The 22,267-nt window shown below is 31.4% G+C and overlaps 2 protein-coding genes and 1 long non-coding RNA gene across 4 annotated transcripts in view; 1 reads left to right on the top strand and 2 right to left on the bottom strand.

The window, feature by feature from the left end:
- Positions 1–51: 51 nt before the first annotated feature.
- LOC101501855 (ABC transporter G family member 32) lies at positions 52–10,574 on the top strand. Its single transcript, XM_004508503.4, has 24 exons — positions 52–484; positions 967–1,087; positions 1,213–1,301; positions 2,656–2,740; positions 3,166–3,325; positions 3,407–3,483; positions 3,608–3,661; positions 4,207–4,297; positions 4,386–4,687; positions 4,770–5,051; positions 5,274–5,590; positions 5,674–5,834; positions 5,920–6,023; positions 6,210–6,369; positions 6,504–6,623; positions 6,769–6,860; positions 6,939–7,271; positions 7,380–7,670; positions 8,014–8,097; positions 8,194–8,327; positions 8,402–8,629; positions 9,196–9,367; positions 9,451–9,705; positions 9,967–10,574. Exons 1-24 carry the CDS (start codon positions 210–212, stop codon positions 10,234–10,236), a joined length of 4,257 nt encoding a protein of 1,418 aa, XP_004508560.1. The 5' UTR covers positions 52–209; the 3' UTR covers positions 10,237–10,574.
- A 600-nt stretch (positions 10,575–11,174) lies between these two features.
- LOC101501640 (uncharacterized) lies at positions 11,175–11,987 on the bottom strand. Its single transcript, XR_190142.4, has 2 exons — positions 11,865–11,987; positions 11,175–11,746 (listed from the first exon to the last, which is right to left on the bottom strand). It is a non-coding gene; the product is annotated as an uncharacterized lncRNA (long non-coding RNA).
- Positions 11,988–16,958: 4,971 nt separating this feature from the next.
- Positions 16,959–22,267, bottom strand: part of LOC101501321 (transcriptional corepressor LEUNIG-like) — an 11,607-nt gene continuing 6,298 nt past the window's right edge. For both annotated transcript variants that reach the window (XM_012718026.3, XM_073363360.1), the window contains 10 exons: positions 21,347–21,396; positions 20,406–20,705; positions 20,187–20,264; positions 19,765–19,864; positions 19,503–19,612; positions 19,205–19,354; positions 18,270–18,422; positions 18,060–18,176; positions 17,500–17,709; positions 16,959–17,405 (listed from right to left, as the gene is read on the bottom strand). In XM_012718026.3, coding sequence (XP_012573480.2) covers positions 17,262–17,405; positions 17,500–17,709; positions 18,060–18,176; positions 18,270–18,422; positions 19,205–19,354; positions 19,503–19,612; positions 19,765–19,864; positions 20,187–20,264; positions 20,406–20,705; positions 21,347–21,396 — 1,412 coding nt within the window. In that variant the 3' untranslated portion in view covers positions 16,959–17,261. The remainder of the gene's footprint in view (positions 17,406–17,499; positions 17,710–18,059; positions 18,177–18,269; positions 18,423–19,204; positions 19,355–19,502; positions 19,613–19,764; positions 19,865–20,186; positions 20,265–20,405; positions 20,706–21,346; positions 21,397–22,267) is intronic.

Genomic DNA, 22,267 nt, shown 5'->3' with positions numbered 1-22,267 from the left:
AATGAGGGGTATCTTTAACAGCACAACAACTACTATACTGCGCTTTAAGGAATTCACCCACTCAGTCTGTGGAGTATGAAGAAAGAGAAGACTCATTCATTAATGCTTCTTAATCCTCAACTACCTATCCTCCATCGCTCATAACAATTAAGTACTATACTCTCATCACATTCATTCATTCATTCCACTCTTCACTCTCTCTTTCAGCAATGTGGAATTCAGCGGAGAACGCCTTCGCCAGATCGGCGTCGTTTAGGGAGGGAGGAGAAGACGAAGAGGCTCTACGCTGGGCGGCGTTGGAGAGGCTTCCAACTTACAACAGAGCGCGAAGAGGTATCTTTCAGGATCTCGTTGGTGATAAGAAAGAGATCGATGTAAGTGACCTTCAGGCGCAGGAACACCGTCTTCTTTTGGAAAGGCTAGTTGATTTTGTTGATAATGATCCTGAGAGATTCTTTCACCGTATGAGAAGCCGATTCGACGCGTAATTATTCATACCTTTTCCTTTATCACTAAATTAGGTTTCCTCTGGTGTAATTATGTCTGTTCATCAAGTTGGAAATGCCGGTATTTGTGCTTCACTTTTTGCTTCAAATTGAGTTTGAAGTGAAGAGTTCATGTTTGGATAATTCGAGTATGTGTCTATTTAATTTTAGTTAAAAGAGACTTAGTTTAAGGTCAAAAATAATTGTTTAAATAGAAAGTTAATTAAAACATAAATTTAAGAGTACAAATTAAATATTAGTACAAATCTTAACTTCTATTTAAAATCAATTTTAAAGATAAATTAGCACTTGGTTGGTTGTTTCTTTCTTTCTTTCTTTCTTCGATTCTGATAGATATCTAGTTCATCTTTTTTTTTTTTACTCTTGCTTTAGCTGTAATATGTAGGTAGCTCACGTAAAAAAACAAATTAAATATAATTAATTTCACTGAATGAAATTATTCGATGTATGGTCTTCGCAGAGTACATTTGGAGTTTCCGAAGATTGAAGTTCGATTTCAAAACTTAGGCATTGAGACTTTTGTACATGTTGGAAGCAGAGCTTTACCTACAATCCCCAATTTCATCTGTAATATGACAGAGGTGCTCTTTAATCTGGTTCCTATTTTGAGAATTTGCGTTCAATAATAATAACCTTTGTTGTTACTTGTTACTGTTTGAGGAACATATCTTAATTGCTAATTTGCTTTTCATTTTGAGATTACTAGGCTCTTTTAAGACAGTTGCGGATAAGCAGACGAAAGAGAAGCAAATTGACAATTCTTGCAGATATCAGTGGGATTATCAGACCTTCAAGGTCAGTGTTGAAAACGGATAGGAGACATTTTAAAACTTACAATATTTTTCTTTTTAAGTAAAATTACTAATTTTTTTATAAAAAAAAATATTTTTTAAATACTTTAGAATATCACTCATTAAATTAAACTAATTAATTTTGTACAATTATTTTTTGATTGAAAATAAAGTTAATTTATTTAGAATTTGTTTAAACAATATTGATTTTAAATAAAATTTTATTAATTTTAGTTTTAAAAATATTAAAATAGAGTGTATTTTGATTAAGTAATTTTTTTATAAAAGTTAATCTTGAGTTGCGTGTTTTAGTTTTTTTCTCATATAACTATTCAAATATTTTTTCGTTAATTTTTCAAATGGATTTTCTTTTAAAATGATTTATTTGTATGGATTATTTATTTAATTAGTATTTAAATATCTTCGATCCATATCAAACAATATTATTATTTTTTATGCAATGTTGATATGAATTGATATATTTATTATTAAAAATTGACTTTAATAAAAATATCTTCAAAATTGGTCGACTTATATTGACATTTTGCTAAAATTAAATTAAACTTTAAATATATAAAATATTTTCAAATTATAAATAAATAAATAGAGTACTTTATTATTTCTTTTTGGTATGTTGTATATACTTTATTATTAATTTAAATTAAAAATTCAATATTTTTTTCAATTTTTTAAAACTCAGTTTTAAATATATATTTTTCTAAAATATATTTTTGTTTTATTTTAGAACAAATAATAAATATCACCATAATTAATTCATACAATTACGAGGTTTCAAATTTGAACCCAGAATATGACGTCCAATGTAACATTATTATTTGTTGGTTAAAGTAGGATTTAAAAGACTCTAAAACACATCTTTATTACAAATAGAACATTTATATCATTAAACTAATAATTTCTTACTATTTTTAATTTTTGTTTCTTATATTACTCTATTAAATGTCTACAATAAACCATACAGTTGGCACTCACAAATAAGGATAACTTTTTGGAAATTTTTATATTACCTTTGAAGAATTACTAGTAATTTAGCATCACTTAATAAAAATTAGTTACGTAAGAATATTAATTTGTGGATACTAGTTGCAACTTATTAATGCGGTCAATTGATGGATATATTATCCACAAATCTTTAAAGGGAACTTAGGCCTCACCTGATTTTTTTCACTTAAAATTTACCATTCAAAGAAAAAATTACATCAATTTATTTTTTATAATTTTATTTTCCCAAAGTTTATTATATAATTCTTACATGCATGGTGTGCGTTAATGCGTTATGGTTCTTGTTTCTGGATATTGCACGTGTTTGATAGAATGTTGTTTTGTTATTCTTGCAGGTTAACGTTGTTATTGGGTCCGCCAAGCTCTGGAAAAACAACTTTGCTTTTAGCTCTTGCTGGCAGACTAGGATCTGGTTTGCAGGTATACTAAATTTTTTTAATTGAGCTAAACAAATCCTAATGGCAGTCCTCTATGTCTCGACGGCCAACAACAATGCCAACAGCTAGGATAGAAATTTTTGGCAGTCATCTGTTTAATCTTGCGGCAATACTATCAAGTACAAAAAGATTGTTAAAAAGATTGTACAAAAATAATGTAAAACAAACATGAGAAGTAGCCTATCCCTCATTTGTATTACACCAAGTAGCCACAATAGGTTGTTTGGATAGTGGAATTAAATAAGAAGTCTCCCAAGTCGTAATAACCCGACTACATTCTGCTTGGATTTATTTCTAATTGTATTGGATACGAAATAGCATCATTTAGTAAGAAAAGTATTGGTCGTAATTAATGGAATGGAAGGCCGAAGGCACCAACTAACTTCTGTTCTTTCATGTCCTTTGAAGGTGTCAGGGAACATTACCTACAATGGACATAGTCTGAAAGAGTTTGTTCCTCAGAGAACATCAGCTTACATCAGCCAACAAGATCGGCATGTAGCAGAGATGACCGTGAGGGAAACTCTCCAGTTTTCTGGTTGCTGTCAAGGCGTCGGATTTAAATTTGGTGTGTTTTTTTGTTATCATGTTAACTTATACTCAATTTTCTCTTTTAGATGCTGAGTACTAATTTCTGGAGTCTTACCAGATATGTTGCTGGAACTTGCTAGAAGAGAAAAGAATGCTGGAATAAAACCCGATGCAGATCTTGATTTATTCATGAAGGCACATTCTCATTCTTTTATCTTCCCTTCAATGCATAATATCTGCTTTTTTTTTTCTTCTCAAAATAACAATTATAAACTTCATTCATGGACACAAATTAATCTACTCAAGATTCTGTTTGCAGTCATTAGCTCTTGGTGGACAGGAATCAAATCTTGTGGTTGAGTACATCATGAAGGTATTTTCTAAATAATGTTACTCTTGGATGCACAGCGAGTTATCATGTGATTATGACCTGAAATATTTGTTGGCTTGTTTTTTGTTTTTGAAATATTTTTCCACTAATGGAATTTGTGATGCAAAATAATTATGTTTTGTTGGATACAACACATGTGAGTGTGTTCATGAAGGGAGAATTCGTGCATAGGAAGAATTAGAGAAAGAATGGTGGATCATAAGCTTGAACGATTAACATTCAAAAGCTATTGCATGGATTGTGTTCCAATTTGCAAGACTCCACACAACAAACAAATGAACCACGCCAATGTCTGGCTGCCTGATTTTGATAACCAATGATGGCTTAAAGATAATCCTAAAAACAAAATTGAGGACATACCAATAAAGAAAAAAGTCCTCGAAGCCTAATTCGAAAATGTTTTTAACTTCTTTGGCAAGTTATCTGTTATGCCAACAAATATTCATAAGCTACCATTATCTGTGTATACCTTGTTTGTATGGTTGTTTTGATGTTTAGTTTTGAGTACTAAAATATTTCTCACAAAGATATTAGGTTTGGACATGTGTGGTGACACATTGGTGGGGGATGAAATGCTCAAGGGAATCTCAGGGGGACAAAAGAAGCGGCTTACAACAGGTTAGTGACACATATTATTACCTTGTATTATGCACTAGCGCCATAGATGTATTTACAAAATGCTAATTATTTGTTGTGTGATTTACAGGTGAATTACTAATTGGACCAGCAAGAGTGCTGTTCATGGATGAGATATCAACTGGTCTAGATAGTTCAACAACATATCAGATCATTAGATATCTCAAGCATTCAACACGTGCACTTGATGCAACCACAATCATATCTCTTCTTCAACCTGCTCCTGAGACCTATGAATTGTTTGATGATGTTATTCTTTTGTCCGAGGGTCAGATTGTATATCAGGGCCCTCGTGAGGCTGCTCTTGAATTTTTCAAACTGATGGGATTCAGTTGTCCTGAGCGAAAAAATGTAGCAGACTTTTTACAAGAAGTGAGTAGCAGTGATATAGTAATGAATATTTTTAAAACTCTTAACTTTAGTAACTGTCCACATTTCAAATTTTTATCAACAGGTCACGTCTATGAAGGATCAAGAGCAGTACTGGTCCGTTCTTGACCGCCCTTACCGGTACATACCTGTTGGGAAGTTTGCCCAAGCTTTTTCCTTGTACCGTGAGGGAAAGATTTTGTCTGAGGAACTGAATATTCCTTTCAATAAACGCTATAATCATCCAGCTGCCTTGGCGACTTGTTCTTATGGAGCGAAAAGGCTTGAACTTCTCAAGATTAATTTTCAGTGGCAGAAGCTTCTTATGAAGCGGAATGCATTTATTTACATTTTTAAATTTGTGCAGGTAATCCTACCATTATAAAATATTCAGTAAAAGTAATTCTATTGAAATTCCCTTATGAAAACGCGATAATTCATGTAATCTCATAATCTTCTTTGTTATGTGTTTGTGTGTATTCATGTTTGTTTCTTGTGATTCTTTTAGTTTGACATTTTTTGGTTCTAAAATGGATGTAACTATGTAAGATTTTTTTAGCCTATATTGACTTTTACTTACTATTTTCAGCTGTTTTTGGTTGCTTTAATTACAATGAGTGTTTTCTTCCGAACAACGATGCACCATGATACAATTGACGATGGAGGTTTATATCTTGGAGCACTGTATTTTTCTATGGTTATTCTTCTTTTTAATGGTTTTACGGAGGTGTCAATGTTAGTTGCAAAGCTTCCGATTCTTTACAAGCACAGAGACTTACATTTCTATCCTAGCTGGGCATATACACTCCCTTCTTGGTTCCTTAGTATCCCAACTTCTCTCATGGAGGCTGGATGCTGGGTAGTGGTATCATACTATGGAAGTGGATATGATCCTGCATTTACTAGGTAATAACTCTTATGTTTACATAGAGTTTTTCATGTATTCTATGAGTTTATCTTGACCAACTATTTTGTGCTTATATCGGCAGATTTCTGCAGCAATTCTTGCTTTATTTCTTTCTGCACCAGATGTCTATAGGTCTGTTTCGTTTGATAGGATCCTTGGGTCGGAATATGATAGTATCCAATACCTTTGGATCGTTTGCCATGTTGGTTGTAATGGCTCTTGGTGGATATATTATTTCAAAAGGTTAATCTGGAATTGCAATCTCTGCATGTTTCTAAATTCATTTTGGTAAACTAACTTTTCTAACTTTTAACTTATTTTGAGGCAGACCATATACCAAGTTGGTGGATATGGGGCTTTTGGGTTTCTCCTTTGATGTATGCACAAAATTCTGCTTCTGTAAATGAGTTCCTTGGACATTCCTGGGATAAGGTATAATCCTTGTTGTGATTGTGATCATTTGTTTCTTTCTGTACCATCGGTACTACTTTTCTAGTTTTAAAATACAGAGGATAATGTTGTGAAGTGGTGATTGATATCTACTCAACATGAATTCTCTGTAGAAGTTTCCTTACTGCATCTAAAGCAACTCATCTCACTATTTAATTTCGTTTACAGAAAGTTGGAAACCAGACCACATATCCATTGGGCAAGGCAGTGTTAAAAGGGCGGGGTTTGTATACGGAAAGCTATTGGTATTGGATTGGTCTTGGAGCCTTGGTTGGATACACAATTTTGTTCAACATTCTATTTACAATCTTCTTAGCTTACCTTAATCGTAAGATTTGTCATTCTGTATATTATCCCTTTAGTTGTCTAATCTTGTGGTGCCTTATGGAGCTTCATAGGCCAAAGTAATTTTGTTAGGAAAACAGCTTTTATAATATCTTTTGCTCCCAATATTTGCTTCAGCTTTAGGAAGACAACAAGCTGTAGTCTCAAAGGATGAGCTGAATGAAAGAGAAAAGAGAAGACAAGGAGAAAGCGTTGTTATTGAGTTGAGAGAGTACTTGCAGCATTCGACATCAAGTGGTTTGTAATATAAATTGCAGATTATTATTATTCAAAAAAATAAAAATAAATTGAAGATTATACATATATTTTTTATTTTTTACTTGACTGTATGTATGTATATAACTGGGGTGTGACATTTTATCCGACTGTCTTCTCTTCCCAGGAAAGCATTTTAAGCAAAGAGGAATGGTTCTCCCATTTCAACCCCTTTCTATGGCTTTCAGAAATATCAATTACTATGTGGATGTCCCTTTGGTACGCAAACAAATCATTTTTTTTTTTTTTAAATTAATCTGGTAGACTAAATGCTTTTTGGTTCAATTATTGCTTCAGGAATTGAAACAACAAGGGATTTCAGAAGACAGGCTGCAGCTGCTTGTTAATGTTACTGGAGCTTTTAGGCCTGGTGTGTTGACAGCATTGGTTGGAGTAAGTGGTGCCGGGAAAACCACTCTGATGGATGTATTAGCTGGAAGAAAAACTGGTGGTTTCATAGAAGGGAGTGTATATATATCTGGTTATCCCAAAAGGCAAGATTCATTTGCAAGAATATCTGGCTACTGTGAGCAGAATGATGTTCATTCCCCTTGCTTGACTGTCTGGGAATCCTTACTGTTTTCTGCTTGGCTTCGATTATCTTCGGATGTTGACTTGGAGACACAAAAGGTGAGACGGTGATAGTATGGCCTTTCTGCATTATATAGGGACAAAACATGGAATTATTTTAAACATTTTTTAATCAAAAAATAACTTTTGGAGAGTTTTGATTGCCAGGCCTTTGTCGAGGAGATAATGGAACTTGTGGAGCTCACTCCACTACGTGGAGCACTAGTAGGTCTACCTGGAGTTGATGGTCTGTCAACAGAACAACGGAAAAGGTTGACTATAGCAGTGGAACTAGTAGCAAACCCTTCTATAGTCTTCATGGATGAACCCACATCTGGATTGGATGCTAGGGCTGCAGCCATTGTGATGAGAACTGTGAGGAATATAGTAAACACTGGGCGAACAATCGTGTGCACCATCCATCAGCCTAGCATAGATATATTTGAATCCTTTGATGAGGTAATTTACTTAGGAGAGGGCACTTCAAGCATTCCATATAAAAATGAGTATTTGGAGTCTGCTCGTGCCAATTTGTTGGCATTGTAGCCTCTCCCTTCCTTCCTAGTTTACTTTGATGTTGACATACTGTTATATATGTTGCTAGTTATAGCGTGATTTCTTTTTATGTTCCTTTGGATATGTAGCAATATCCATATCTATCGTATATATAGTTTCTGTTATCCTGTCTGTTGTTGGAATTGATTGTTTCTGATAGAGCATCATATGCTACCTTCTATTTGAACTTCTCTTCAACACTTAATTTCTTCTCACAAATGTGACGAAATCTCAATTTCTTTTACAGCTTTTGTTTATGAAGCGGGGAGGAGAGCTTATATATGCTGGCCCACTTGGTCCTAAGTCGAGCGAACTAATCAGTTATTTTGAGGTTAGCTGTTGCTTGCTTAGATCTCCTGAATGTCAGAATGTTCTCTATGGCTCAATGGTGCAGCCTCAATTATTTATAAAATTTATATCTCTGTAGGCAATCGAAGGAGTTCCAAAGATCAGGTCTGGATATAACCCTGCTACATGGATGCTGGAGGTTACTTCTTCGGTAGAAGAAAACCGTTTGGGAGTGGACTTCGCGGAAATCTACCGAAAATCAAGTTTATATCAGTATGTGTAGTTTTGGCTGCAACTTTTGATCTTTAATATTTTTATTTATGTTAATATACCATCTTTTTCTTCAGATATAACCAAGATTTGGTTGAAAGATTGAGCATACCAGTTAGTAGCTCAAAAGAATTGCATTTTGCAAGCAAGTATTGTCGGTCACCTTTTGAGCAGTTCTTAACTTGTCTTTGGAAGCAAAATCTATCTTACTGGCGAAACCCGCAGTACACTGCTGTTCGCTTCTTCTACACTATCATCATCTCATTGATGCTTGGGACAATATGTTGGAGATTTGGTGCTAAAAGGTCCTTTTCTCTTTCTTTTTTTCCTTTGGTATTCAGTGTTAAAATAACAACTTGTTTCACATGCTTCTTACGTTGTCAATTTTTTTATTACTTGGTACATATGTGCAATGTTTTCCTGCTAGAAATCGGTAGTTATGATATGATGGATCCCAAATATCTGTAAACATCAAGAAAGCCCTGCAGGACACTATTACATAATCAGTATGCAGAAGAGATCAATTTACCAATTTAAATTTTTTTAGACTAACATAGGGTTAAAAAATTATCTAAATAACAAAAAGGAGGCACAGTGGTAGACAAAATTCTGTTCAAGATGTCTTGAGGTTCATGGAAAGTTTGAAATCAAGTTGGGCTACAATATGTGAATATAGTTCATTTATACTTCCACTCCAATGTATATTTTTTTCTTTTACCATCAACCTTATGCAACAATATAGGTTCATGGAATGTTTGAAATCAAGTTGGGCTACAATATGCTAACGTAGTTCATTTATACTTCCACTGCGATGTATATTTTTTTCTTTTACAATCAACCTTATGCAACACCCATACTATTGTTTTTAAAGGGAGACGCAGCAAGATCTATTTAATGCCATGGGATCTATGTATTCGGCAATCCTCTTCATTGGCATCACAAATGGCACAGCTGTTCAACCTGTTGTTTCCGTGGAAAGATTTGTTTCATATAGAGAAAGAGCTGCAGGGATGTATTCAGCTTTAAGCTTTGCATTTGCTCAGGTATTTTTTTAAATAGCATTACTTGGTGCCTGGGACCTGCAGTTTTCTGTAAGTTGACTAATGTGTTAACCTATATTGTGCAGGTTGTGATTGAGTTTCCTTACGTGTTTGCACAGGCTATCATATACTCTTCAATATTCTATTCCATGGCTTCCTTTGTCTGGACTGTTGATAGGTTCATTTGGTACTTATTCTTCATGTATTTTACTATGTTATATTTTACCTTCTATGGGATGATGACTACTGCTGTCACACCAAATCATCACGTCGCTGCCATCATTGCTGCTCCATTTTATATGTTGTGGAACCTTTTCAGTGGTTTTATGATTCCTCATAAGGTATGGAAAAACTGATGCTTTATTGCTTCCATTTACAGTTTTCAGTCCCTCTCGAGAGTCATTGTCACAAGAAGTGCTGGAGTATGAAAAACATGAAGAAGAAAAATAAACTTCTAATTTGGTCATTGAAAATTTCTCAAAACGTCGAATCTAATGATAGGAAGATTAATAATAATTGGTTCTCAAAATTTAATTCTTTTCGGGTGTATTCATGTACTGAATTATCTGTCATCCAATAACTTTCTTTTGTCTAAATTTCAGAGGATCCCTATTTGGTGGAGATGGTATTACTGGGCAAATCCTGTAGCCTGGAGTTTGTATGGTCTCTTAACATCACAGTATGGTGATGATGATAAGTTGGTGAAGCTATCCAATGGAAGTTCGACAGCCATAAGCCTAGTACTCAAGGAAGTGTTTGGGTACAGGCATGATTTCTTGTACGTCACTGCTACTATGGTAGCTGGTTTCTGCATATTTTTTGCATTTGTATTTGCCTATGCAATCAAATCATTCAATTTCCAAAGGAGATGATGGGATGGACTTGCTATTAGTTTTACAATACCACATAAAATAAGTGTGACTAGTGTATAGCAATATAATTATAGAAGAGATCCTGTGTGCTTTTAGGGTTTGTAAACTTATAACACAATATCGAAATTATTTTGTTTTACATAATTGAAGGGTATATTTGTTGTAAAGTGAAGTATTATTGATTTCTATTTGTAGACTTTCCTGTTAGATATACAAATTCAGATCTAAGTTGGTTTTGTAACAGATTTTAGGCAAAAATGTAAACCAGTTTTTCTGCAGCTATATTAAATAATCAAACTGAGACGTCCTTTATTTGGTTCTCAGGAAATTCGTGGATATGTCATCATGTACTTTACTTGTTTTATTAATTTTTGTCATCTGCCTCTTATAAGTGATGTGAGAGAGGTAATGTGCAGCAAACGTTTTTTCTAGTCTTGTTGAAGACAAAAAAATTGCTAGGAAATCATCCAGAAGGGGAAAAAAATTACATGTGGATCTCAGGTAAGTTGAAATCTGGAGTTCATAGAACCGTCCTACATGTGAATTACTATAATATTGCCTTATGTTAAAACACCAACATAAATGTTAAATACTGATCAGTCCTTACCACAGTCAACTTCGGTATTCTGTAAACATTTTAGCTGTTTTATTTTTGGTTCTCGGTTATTTTAAGATTATACTTTGTAAAGGGTCGACTTGTGGATTCAAGTATTGACTGAATTCAATAATTTACAGAAATAGCATTTAGTGTTTGTTTGTTTTTATATATAAAAGACTAATGAGGTGCAAAAGCATCCTTTTAAAGGAAAGCATCTCAACTAGATTGGCATCCTAAACCTTAACCATCATTCCTAGCACCCAAATTTTATTGAATATCGAAATTTTATTCCCAGCACCCAAATTTTATTGAGGACTAGACCAAAACAGATAACAAACAATTGAAACACTGAACAATTGTCTCGTTAAAAATCTTATCAAGAAGATTCATTGGGATAAAACCATGGTAAAAGGAAAAAAGTGCAGTAAAAACCTCAAACAAATTACAATCCTTTGAATCTGTAATTACGAAGAGAAACTCTATGCCTAAAGTAATCTAACTTAATCCAATAAGGAAGAACATACCAGCAGTGAAAACCATGATGAGAGATATTGTACCAGACTAAAATATAGCACAAGTGTTGCCTTCTCGGAACATATGAGAAACTATAACATGCATCTGATTGTTAATTAACCTAAACATTGAGATCTTATTCACCATATTTGTGAGATTTTCATACCTTGAAAACTACATCACAACTACCATTTTCTATACTCCAACATCTTATATCCTCTTTATCACAAGAGAAAATAAGGTTGTTTTTACTTGGGTGAAAGTCTATTGACATCACAGTTGTTGTCGCTTAGTTAGTAGCAAAATGCAACATGGACAAAATCTAACATCAGTTATCAAATTAGTGTGCTCTTCAAGCCTAGATTTCAGGTCAAAAGATTCGGTGCACCACAGAAAAGCCTGCAACACAAAGTAGACAAATCAATAAACAAGTTTCTTTGAACAAACACTAAATGTAACATCTATATTTGAAACGAAGATCATTTCATAATTAAAGTTGGATCAACCTGGAATATACCTTTTTATCATTACCAGCAATAACAAAGAGTTTTCCAATTCATCAAGTGACTAATTGGGATATTTTCGGAAAAGGGAGATAAATTAAAAGGTTTAATTTTATTTTTTATCTCCTATAAAAAATATATTTTTATTTTAAAATTAGTGATATAATATATTTTAAATAATATAATATTAAATATGTTGATATGACAACATATAAGTATGGTTTTATTTATCGATATGGATGAACATTAAAATAGTACATTCAAAAATAAGTTACAAAAAGATGAAGTCGTGAAGTTACAAAAATAATTATAATGTATTTTTTCTAACAATATTTTTGTTCTTTTTTAAATATACTATTTTAATGTTTAATGAGGTGGATAAATCTAAATCCACATGTATTTGTTTATGTTACAATATATTTAAAATTATATCATTGAAAAATATGTCATGTTATTATTTTTGGATAAAAAATTAAATTGGGACAAATTTTAAAATTGGTATGAAACTTAAAGGACAAAAAATTATATTTTAAAAAATGATAACTATTTTCTTGAGTGTGTCGATCAAGCTTATAAAATAACGGAATAATAGAAGTAAGGATAACAATTTGTTGAGATATTTGTACCAATAATATTTGACTTAATTTAAAAGTTAATTAATTTAAAATTCATTAAATTAAATTTTTTATTTCAAAATTATTTTTCTCACAAAAAAAGGAAATAATTTTATTACTCTTATCTAATAAATTGAAATATTCTACTTTAAATTACAAAATTTAAATTAAACTTTTATTAGGGAGAAAATTGAGACAATACCAACCTAAATATTTTAATTCAAAATTGAAGAATATATATATATATATATATATATAAAAGACACGCGTGTGTTAAAATGATTGATAATGTAGTTATAAAATATTAGGAAAATTTCTAAAATATATTTGGATTTTTTTAATAGCTATATTAATGTAGCAAAATTAAATAATTGAATGTATTACTTGGTCAGGTGGTTGTAATGTTTGGGTTTAATTCAAACCAATGCATCTATTAAGTTATCAAAAGTTGCAATCTTTCACAAGAGTTGTTTTCTTTCACCAATTGGTATGAGTTGAAGAGTTGTTTTCTTTCACCAATTGGTATGAGTATCTCTATAAATAGAGATATTTTAGAGGCAGAAAGGACACAAGATAAACAACACAAAATTCATGTTACATGAGTCAAAAATATTTCTGAGTCATTTCTTCTTTTCTCTAGTACACGAGAGTAAATGAATAAACTTTATTTTGTAAACTATCATTGATCGATAGGTTTGATGTGAATGTGCAATTCACTTCAATGATTCCAAAGTATCATGAAGGGATTCGTCGGTTAACCCGTTTGCATCCAATATATATAGATTGGTGGGGGCGAATCGAACCTAAAGCTTAGTGTAATACATACGCTTTGAAATTTATTTGTGCAACATTCATCATCATCAAGTTCATCATCTTCTTGTTCAAGATTTGCAACATACCACCAACAAAAGATCCAACATAAAATAATTATAACTCGTCAACCACACAATCAATTTATTAACCAAGTATTTGAAGATCTTTAACTATATGACATTTTGAGCAGTACCATAAAGTATCAACCATATAGTGTCGTTTGATTTGCATCAAAATATATGTAATTATTATAATCTATTAAATCAGACCAATTTTTTTTCTTCTATTTCCTTATTTTATCTGCCCATTCTGTCTTTTTTTCTCTACTGTCACCTTTTCAGTTTTTTTTTATACTATTACTACCTCTTTTATCCTATTTATTCACTCAATCAATTGTTCAATACTTAACTACAATTTAATATTTTTATATTGTATTTTTCTTTTCATGTAACCATAGTTTCATAATGTAACATTTTAGTTATTGCATCGTTAATTTGTTGTCTTCTCTAATTTCTAAACGACTCAACCATTCCTCTCCAATAAAATATTTAATTCAGATTTATATTTAATTTTTATTGCATCAAAATTATATCAAGAATATGTGACCCTCTATATTGATTGATCTTCTTTATCTTTGGACATAAACAAACTGTACAAATATACCAACAGATGTGTCACCGTATTTTTCTGAGGAAGAGTTGAAAACTATAATGGTAAGCTCATGATGTAATATATACACTTTATTTGTAGTTAATATCAACCAATATCTAAACAATTGATTAAAAATACTAATATCCTTTTTACCAATTCAGTTGAGATAGCCATTTTGGTTTCATGATGATGATATGATTAAAGCCTAAAGGACCTCGAGCCCTTGAGTACTTGCATCAAGCCCACTAATAATCTATAAAGACAATGAGCCGCCAAACACTTTACTAATTAAAAATAAAAGTGACAAGTCTTAGCATCTTGATCCACAATAGCTTGTCATGTAGGGTCCACCATTTTATTATTTTTAATATAACAAATTAATTTCTTGATCAATGAATTTTTTAATTCATTACATATAAATACATCACAATGTTTTAATTAAAATTTAAAAATTAAAATGTAACAGTTATATATTTTAAATTACACAATATATAAAAATATAATTCTTATAATTTTAAAGTGGGACATTTTGAGATTAAAATATTAAAAATGGAATATTCATACCAATTACCCATTGATATAACTTGTATATTATAATAAAGGCAGTGAAATCTACAATTATCAATTATATAATCTATTTATCACTGAATTGTTGTTTATTTCATGTAAATTATTGTTTTGTAAAACATAATTCAAAAATACATATTAAAAAAATAATTGAATTAAAAAATAATTATATACAATTACCATCACTTTCATAAATTCTATTTAATTATGTTTCTCCAATATTGATAAAAATATTTATATAAAGTGTTAATACAAATAAATACACTCATTTTAAAATATTTAACCTATAAATCCGATAAAGGGTATATTAAATCATATTATATAACTTCTGCCAATAACAAAAGTAATGCAAGATACAAGAAATAATATAAAAAAAAAATTAAAAAGCCAATTATAAATTTGAAAATTTACATAAATTAATAAATATATAATAAATTTCTCTAATACAACCCCCTCAAACTTTTTTAACAATTAAAACCGTGCGACGCACACGTCACATTTTAGTTGATAGTTAAAATACACAATTATATCAATATAATATTGGTCTAAATAATAAGTAGCTCCCACTTCTTCAGTAAATAGCCAGGTTTAATTTCTGACTTTTTGTAAAGAAAAAGTTATAAAAAATCCATCCTGTATGTCAAAAAGGTTTGTCAGATATTAATCACTCAATATTCTATCTATAATAACATATCTACAAAATAATATACAATTCCACCGAAAAAGCAATTAAAATTCATGGTATTTGACATGCCAAACAAACTTTTCTCTGCAAATATTTCCTACTCTCATAATAATTATTTTATTTGTTATTTTTCTCAAATTATATTATTATATAATACTGATATATTATTAATTACTTTTTTCCATAATATATATTTTTATTTATTGAAATCACAACTAATTATTTTTTTTTAAGAATTATACACAACTCAGATAAAACATTTAAAATGAAACAAGAGAAATTAATAAATACTCCTACAAAAAAATATTTAAATGAAAAACATTTTTGAAAATACTACTATAAGTCTACAACAAAGAATATTATTCCCGATAAAGATCTCTGTTAAAAGACCACAAAAAAAGATATTTGTTAATACGTATGATTCTCTAGTCCCAAAAATTAAGGTAGTTTTGTAGTTGGAGTTATTATTATCAAAATTAAGGAGGTTGGTTGCTGGTTAAAAAAAATATCATTAATATCAACATTTTTCAAAATATTTTAGCCCAAAAAATGAGGAATTTGTATATCCTAGTTAGTTTTTAGAATTTTTGACTAAAATTCCCCACTTTTGAAATTACATATCATAATGTCATACTTTTTTGGACTAATAAAAAATTGTTTTCTGGAGGTGCGACCAGCCAAAGAAGAGTTTTTTTTTCCTAGTAAGAGGTCGTTGGCTGGGGATGCGACCTCCCAGAGGTTTTTTCAAAATTTTTAAAATCATTTTTTATATTTTATGTAATTGTTAATATTAATTTTATGTATTAAATAATAATAATAATACATTAATAAATTATTATTATTAAAAATTGTTATAATTAAAAATAATTATACTTAAATTAAAAATAATTAAAATTAAAATACAAAATTAATATTATAACTATTAAAAGTAATTAAAATTAAAAACAGAAAATTATATTATAAATTTAAAAGAAAATACATTAATACAAAAAATTACATTAATAACATGAAATAAAATACATTAAATTAAAATAGGAAATTAATATTATAAATTTAAAAAAAAATACATTAAATAAAAATTATACATCAAATTATAAATAAAAATACATTAAAATAGATGATTATTGGTAAGATTCAGGCTTTTGCACAACTACACACTTGTAGAAAGGCTTGGAAGGGAAAAAATAAATCAATTGAACAAATTAAATTTATGATAATTGAGAAGAGTCTTACAATCAATTCCCTGTTGGTTATGCAAACATTTGCTATAGGAACCAAAATTGAAATAGAAACAATCACAGCTTATCATGAGAATAGTTTGAGAATAATTTGATGTATAATTTTTATTTAATGTATTTTTTTTTTAAATTTATAATATTAATTTCCTATTTTAATTTTAATTATTTTTAATTTAATTTTAACTATTTTTAATTATAATAATTTTTAATAATAATAACAATAATAATTAATAATAATAATAATAATTTATTAATGTAATATTATTATTATTATTATTTAATATAGAAAATTAATATTAATAATTACATAAATATAAAAAATGATTTTAAAAATATTTGAAAAATCTCTTTGGGAGGTCGCATCCCCAGCCAGCGACCTCCTACTAGAGAAAAAAAAACTCCTCCTTAACTGGTCACACCCCAGAAAGCGATTTCTTGTTAGTCTAAAAAAGTAGGACATTTTGGTACGTGATTTTAAAAGTGGGGCATTTTAGTTACAAATTCTAAAAACTAGAATATTCTGGTAAAAATTTCAAAAAGTGAAAGTCAAAATTATGATTAGTATTTCGACAAAATATGTAGAGGATATTTATATTTCCCAAGCGAAATTACAAAACAATATGTATATGATAGTGTTTCTTTCTGTTTTCATGAGGTGTACTACTGCTTTCATTCTATACACTTTTTATGATCTCGAGTGTAAGGAAACCGCCTTACTTACATTGGCAACAAATACTAAACATGCCATTTACTGCTTGTTGTATAAGACCTATGTGAGGAAGTAGGAACAAAAAGGGATATACAAAAAAACCTTCCCTATGTTGGTTGAACAGCAAGTGCAAGTCACTTCCAGATCTTGAAATGCTTGTCATGACTAACTGAAGCCATCAATCCGGTAACGTCGGATACGGCCAACGCGGATACAAGCTTGTCATGTGCGAGCACAGTCATTATTTTCCTCTCCATAAAGTCCCACAACATAAGAGTCTGAATTAAAAATAAAGATAACGAATGCTTTATTAGTCCAGAGTCAAATAGCATGTATTATTGATGACGACGACGACGACTGTAGATAACTTACCTCATGGCAGCCAATGACCAGAAGATGATAGATGGGATGGAAAGCACAGGTCTTTAATTTGTTCTCAGACCCAGCTGTATTCAATTCGTGAATACATTCCCAGCCACTATCAGATCCAACAGCCCAGATTCTAACTAGATCATCACTAACAGATGCAAGATAATTTCCAGAAGAGTCCCAGCACACCGATCGAACACGGCTCTTGTGGCCCTAAAATTGATAAATAATGGATAATCAGGACCTCCAATACAAGGAGGGAGATAAAGAATAAGAGAGAGAGAGAGAAATGGCATTGATTAATATACAACACTTTGATGTTGGAAGTGCATTTACTAATTACTGTTTCTGCACATTAAAGTTAAGGAAAATAAATCAATTGATATAAAACTCTATTTTGAGGGAATGGCAAAATAATCGAATGTACATATGAACTAAAATGTTCTCTAAGTGAAGGTTGTCAGTCTATCATTACCAAGATGAAAAATCCAGCACCGTTTGAGGTCAAATAAAACTTAGCAAATTACAAAAAGACAAATGTAAACATTAAATTCGCAGTTGACCTGCAATTTAAGTCTGCAACTCAGATTTTCTACGTCAACAATGAGAATTTGATTATCTACTGCTGCTGCAAGAAGTTTTCCCAAACCCGGTTGAAATCTCACCAGAGTTACACCACCCTGATAATGTATTGGAAAATTTAAAGTTATTTGCAACCAACCAATAATAGTACCTTGGGATCTGCTTCACAATATCTATTTGAGATTTTTTACCTTGAAAACCCCAACACAACTACCATTTTTAATACTCCAACATCTTATCTCCTTATGATCACAAGAGCAAATAAGATCGCCCTTACTTGGCTGAAAGTCTAGTGACATCACAGTTGTTGTATGCCCTGTAAATGTCTGAAGAGAATGCCTCGGCTGCAAAGTATAATAAAAATTTCATTAGTATGATAAAAATAAAAACAGGCGATCCTTTAATTAAAAATAACATCTTAACTGATATAAGAAAAATCAGTGTGATGCACCCTAAGACCAATGAAATGATAAATCATAGGAATTTAATCGGAGCAGACCCACATCGTTTTTTAAAACTAATCAACTTTCAACAATAATACCAACACAATCAACTTTGCGACTTAGTTGCATAACTGATGCTAAGATTAAGTTACAACCTTGTAATACCTCAAATATTTAGGAACAAAAGAAAAAATATTACAGCCTAGTAAACAGCATGCAAATATCGGAAATGTGAGAACCAACTACGTTGATTTATTGACAAAGTCCAGTAACAGATGACACTCGAGCCCCTCTATCTTTGACATATATCCTCTTCTTTCAATCATTTATAATCAAGCACAAGTTTTCAGATTAATCCAATAAAATTCTCATATCAATTTGTTAAATGTTAATAATAGACTACAGTCCCTTAACACAAGAAGTTGCTGACATTTTAATAGCAGACAGAGGAAGAGAGAGTCATCAAGAAACAAAAGGTAAACGGTGAAATAGGGTGCATACATGATGTGCCTAATACAATAAGACATCTAAGGAGTGAGACTAGCGAGGGTTGTAGTTTTCACGGCATAGGTTTCTCATCATAAAAATAAAATCATAACTAATTTCTCAGTCGCTTTATTTAAACCCCAATTGGTTGATAATTACTTCAAAATTGAATTTGATTCATGAAAATTTAGACTTACATTATTAGCATCCCAAACCTTTACAGTTTTGTCGGCTGAGGAAGTAGCAACACGCAACATGCTTGGACAAAATCTAACATCAGTTATCCGTTGAGTGTGCTCTTCAAGAGTAGATTTCAGGTTAAACGATTCTGTGCACCACAGAGAAGCCTGCACCGGATAGCAGACAAATTCGTTTCACCATTATTAACAAATTCAAATCATTAAACTGAAGTTTCTTCGAACAAACACTAAATGTAACAATTTTGCTGAAATAGATACCATTTCAGAATTAAAGTTGAATCAACCCCGGACGTACCGTTTTATCACGACCACCAGTAACAAGCAGTTTTCCATCAAAGGAGAAGTGACAACAGTCAACTTTATGTGAACTAGCCATTGCATGCTTTACCTCCTTAAATGAGAATCCTAATAAAAAAAGCAGACCATTCAAATTTGAAATCTTATGCTTTTCCATATTCTTATGAAAAATCAATTCCATCTAAGTGCCCATTTTATTGGGATATTTTTGAAAGGGGAAAGGGAGGGTTGATAATTCAAAACTATCAGATTTATCATACCTTTGTCAACTCGCCCTTTATGGTCTGTATCAGCGAGAGATGAGAATGACTCTACGTTGTCTCCCAAAGATTCATCACCCGTAAGATGGTCCATATCAGCCTGCCAAATAACAATTACCCAGCGGTCAAGTAATTTTTCAGGATGTCTGGAGAAATCCATGCTCAAGAAATCTTACATGTCCACTGTATTAATGGAATGATAATCACAAAGATGAGCAGAACCCAATAGTGCTGATATATTTACTCTTAAAGGTCAAGTTTTTCTTGTTTTCTAGGGTTATTTTGCAGTATAAATAAAGAACATTTCATTTTACAGACAATAGAAATAGAAGTTTTCAACAAGAAAATGGTGCAATGTCATATCAGGATGTCACAATAAGGCAGTGTATACAAGTAGTGATCGATTAATAATAGTCGCTGACCAACTGATTCTGTGTTGATGCAAGTGAGTCCAAATCATTATTTCGCTTTAGCTTTTGCCCGACTTGACTTTTGGAAGCCTTAAATTCAAACAAACACACTGATTAGAAAACCTGGAAATACGTTGCAACCCCTAAATATTTCTCAAAGACAATTTAATGGTTATACAATTTAAGTGGTGAAAAACTTAAATCCAATTCAGGTATAGGGTTAGGTGATACCTTAAGGAACATATCCAAGTCCAGATTAGGCAATTCAGGGAAACCAATTTGTGCAGGTGTTATAATATTAGGAATTGAATCACCTACAGAATTTGATTGGCCATCTTTCCTGGGACCATTATCTTGATTATTAAGAAGCACCCTTGGTCTTTGGCTATCAAAACCAGTGACAGATGGATTAACTAAATTATGTTCTGCCTGAAGCATATGTTGCTGACGTGGTAGAAATTGATTGAAAGATTGTGAAGACTGCATCAAAATACAGTACTGGAGAAGTTCTGGATTAAGCTGATCCAGTCCCTAAAATAATTGAGATCCAATCAGAAATAGGATTGCTCACCCAGTGGAAAGAACAATGATGCACCTAATTTACATAGATGGATATAAGAAAAAGTGAAGATGAGAAAGATAGCCTATATTATATTCTAGATATTGTCACTTTTAAAGCCTTATTGATCAATAAACTAAGTATCCGTGATTCCATATCACAACCAATTTTTGGCACTTTTCACTTCAAGATGACTTCTTGTATTACAAGTTGGGTGACGTGAACAGAAGCCAACTCTGTAGTTGTTCTGATTTCTGAACAAGCCAAGTAGAGAGACTTCCCTAATTATTAAACCAGGCAGATGATCTATCAAATAGGTAATGTTTCTCTACTGTTATGAGAAACATTTCTTCCTTAAGTATATACCAATTTCTAAGAAAATTCCTGAATTTCTGTAATCAAATAAAGCAGCCACACTGCACCACTAAATGCCATTTTCCCTAATATATATATCCAGCATTCTAGTTTGAATTTGGCAAATCAATGAACTGGGCGGGAGAGAAAGACTTGGGAAAAATCACACCAACCAACCGAAAAACAACATCACAATGTTGTTAGCGATAGAATTAAGCCAAAGTCAATGTTGTCAGCGAGAATTTAGCCAAAGTCTTACTGCTAAAGGCCGTCCTTTCATAGTCAAATTGCTACCGCCTTGATTTGAACCTAAAATGAGATGTATAGGAAAAATCAAATAAATAACCTAAAAATAAAAGAAACATCATTTGAGAGGTGGCACATCAAGTAACTAAGCACCACAGTAGGGAATGTTAAATATTTCAAGAACAGCTTACAAAACATCATTTGAGAGGTGGCATATCAAGTAACTATGCACCAAACTAGGAAATGTTAATTATTTCAAGAATGGAAGTAAGCAATCAAATATGAAAGCTGACATAATTCAGTTAAGGTGTTCATTACAACAGCTTAAAATAGCTTAGAAGACACTAAAAATATTGGATTGATTTTAGAAGTATATTATGCATCGAAGAAAATGTGTTCCTTAAAAAGAAAAGGAAAGCATGCTCATATTAATAAGAATATAAATCATGCATCACATTTTTGTTAAATTCATTATGTCTTTAAGTTTGAAAATAACAGTGTGCCATTAGAAGGTAAAGTTACTTAAAGATAAGCCCATTTACTGTTACAATTTAAAGTTAGAAGAACCACGTGCAAGAACATAATTGAATTTAAACTTTGAACACCTACCTGTTACGCCTGCGTAAATATATATATATATATATATATATATATATATTATAATAATAATAATAATAATAATATTAATATTAATAATAATTAAATAAAACAAAACCCTTGCCACCTCATCCCATTTTTCCCAATTCCTCTTTCTCTCTTCCTCTCGGCAGACAGTAACCCCTCCCCCTCCTTCATTTTTGTTTTCCTTCCTTCTTTTCTTCCCTTCTCCTTCTTCTCACTCTATTACTCAAACCCTCAATCCTTAAAGGAGGTTTAACATCCCCACAAGCTTAATTTCTCAAACTCCTACAAATTCTTTTGGTTGAGATTTTTG

This window comes from Cicer arietinum, chromosome 7 (assembly GCF_000331145.2).
Source record: "Cicer arietinum cultivar CDC Frontier isolate Library 1 chromosome 7, Cicar.CDCFrontier_v2.0, whole genome shotgun sequence".
In the NCBI taxonomy this organism is placed as follows: domain Eukaryota; kingdom Viridiplantae; phylum Streptophyta; class Magnoliopsida; order Fabales; family Fabaceae; genus Cicer; species Cicer arietinum.
This window is presented reverse-complemented; position numbering and strand designations above follow the sequence as displayed.

Excerpts from the sequence above, each read along its gene's own strand:
- LOC101501855 (XM_004508503.4), top strand. The coding sequence starts at position 210 with ATGTGGAATTCAGCGGAGAACGCCTTCGCCAGATCGGCGTCGTTTAGG. Across the intron at positions 3,326-3,406 it reads AGGCGTCGGATTTAAATTTG|ATATGTTGCTGGAACTTGCT; the intron begins GTGTGTTTTTTT and ends GAGTCTTACCAG. Across the intron at positions 5,052-5,273 it reads ACATTTTTAAATTTGTGCAG|CTGTTTTTGGTTGCTTTAAT; the intron begins GTAATCCTACCA and ends TACTATTTTCAG.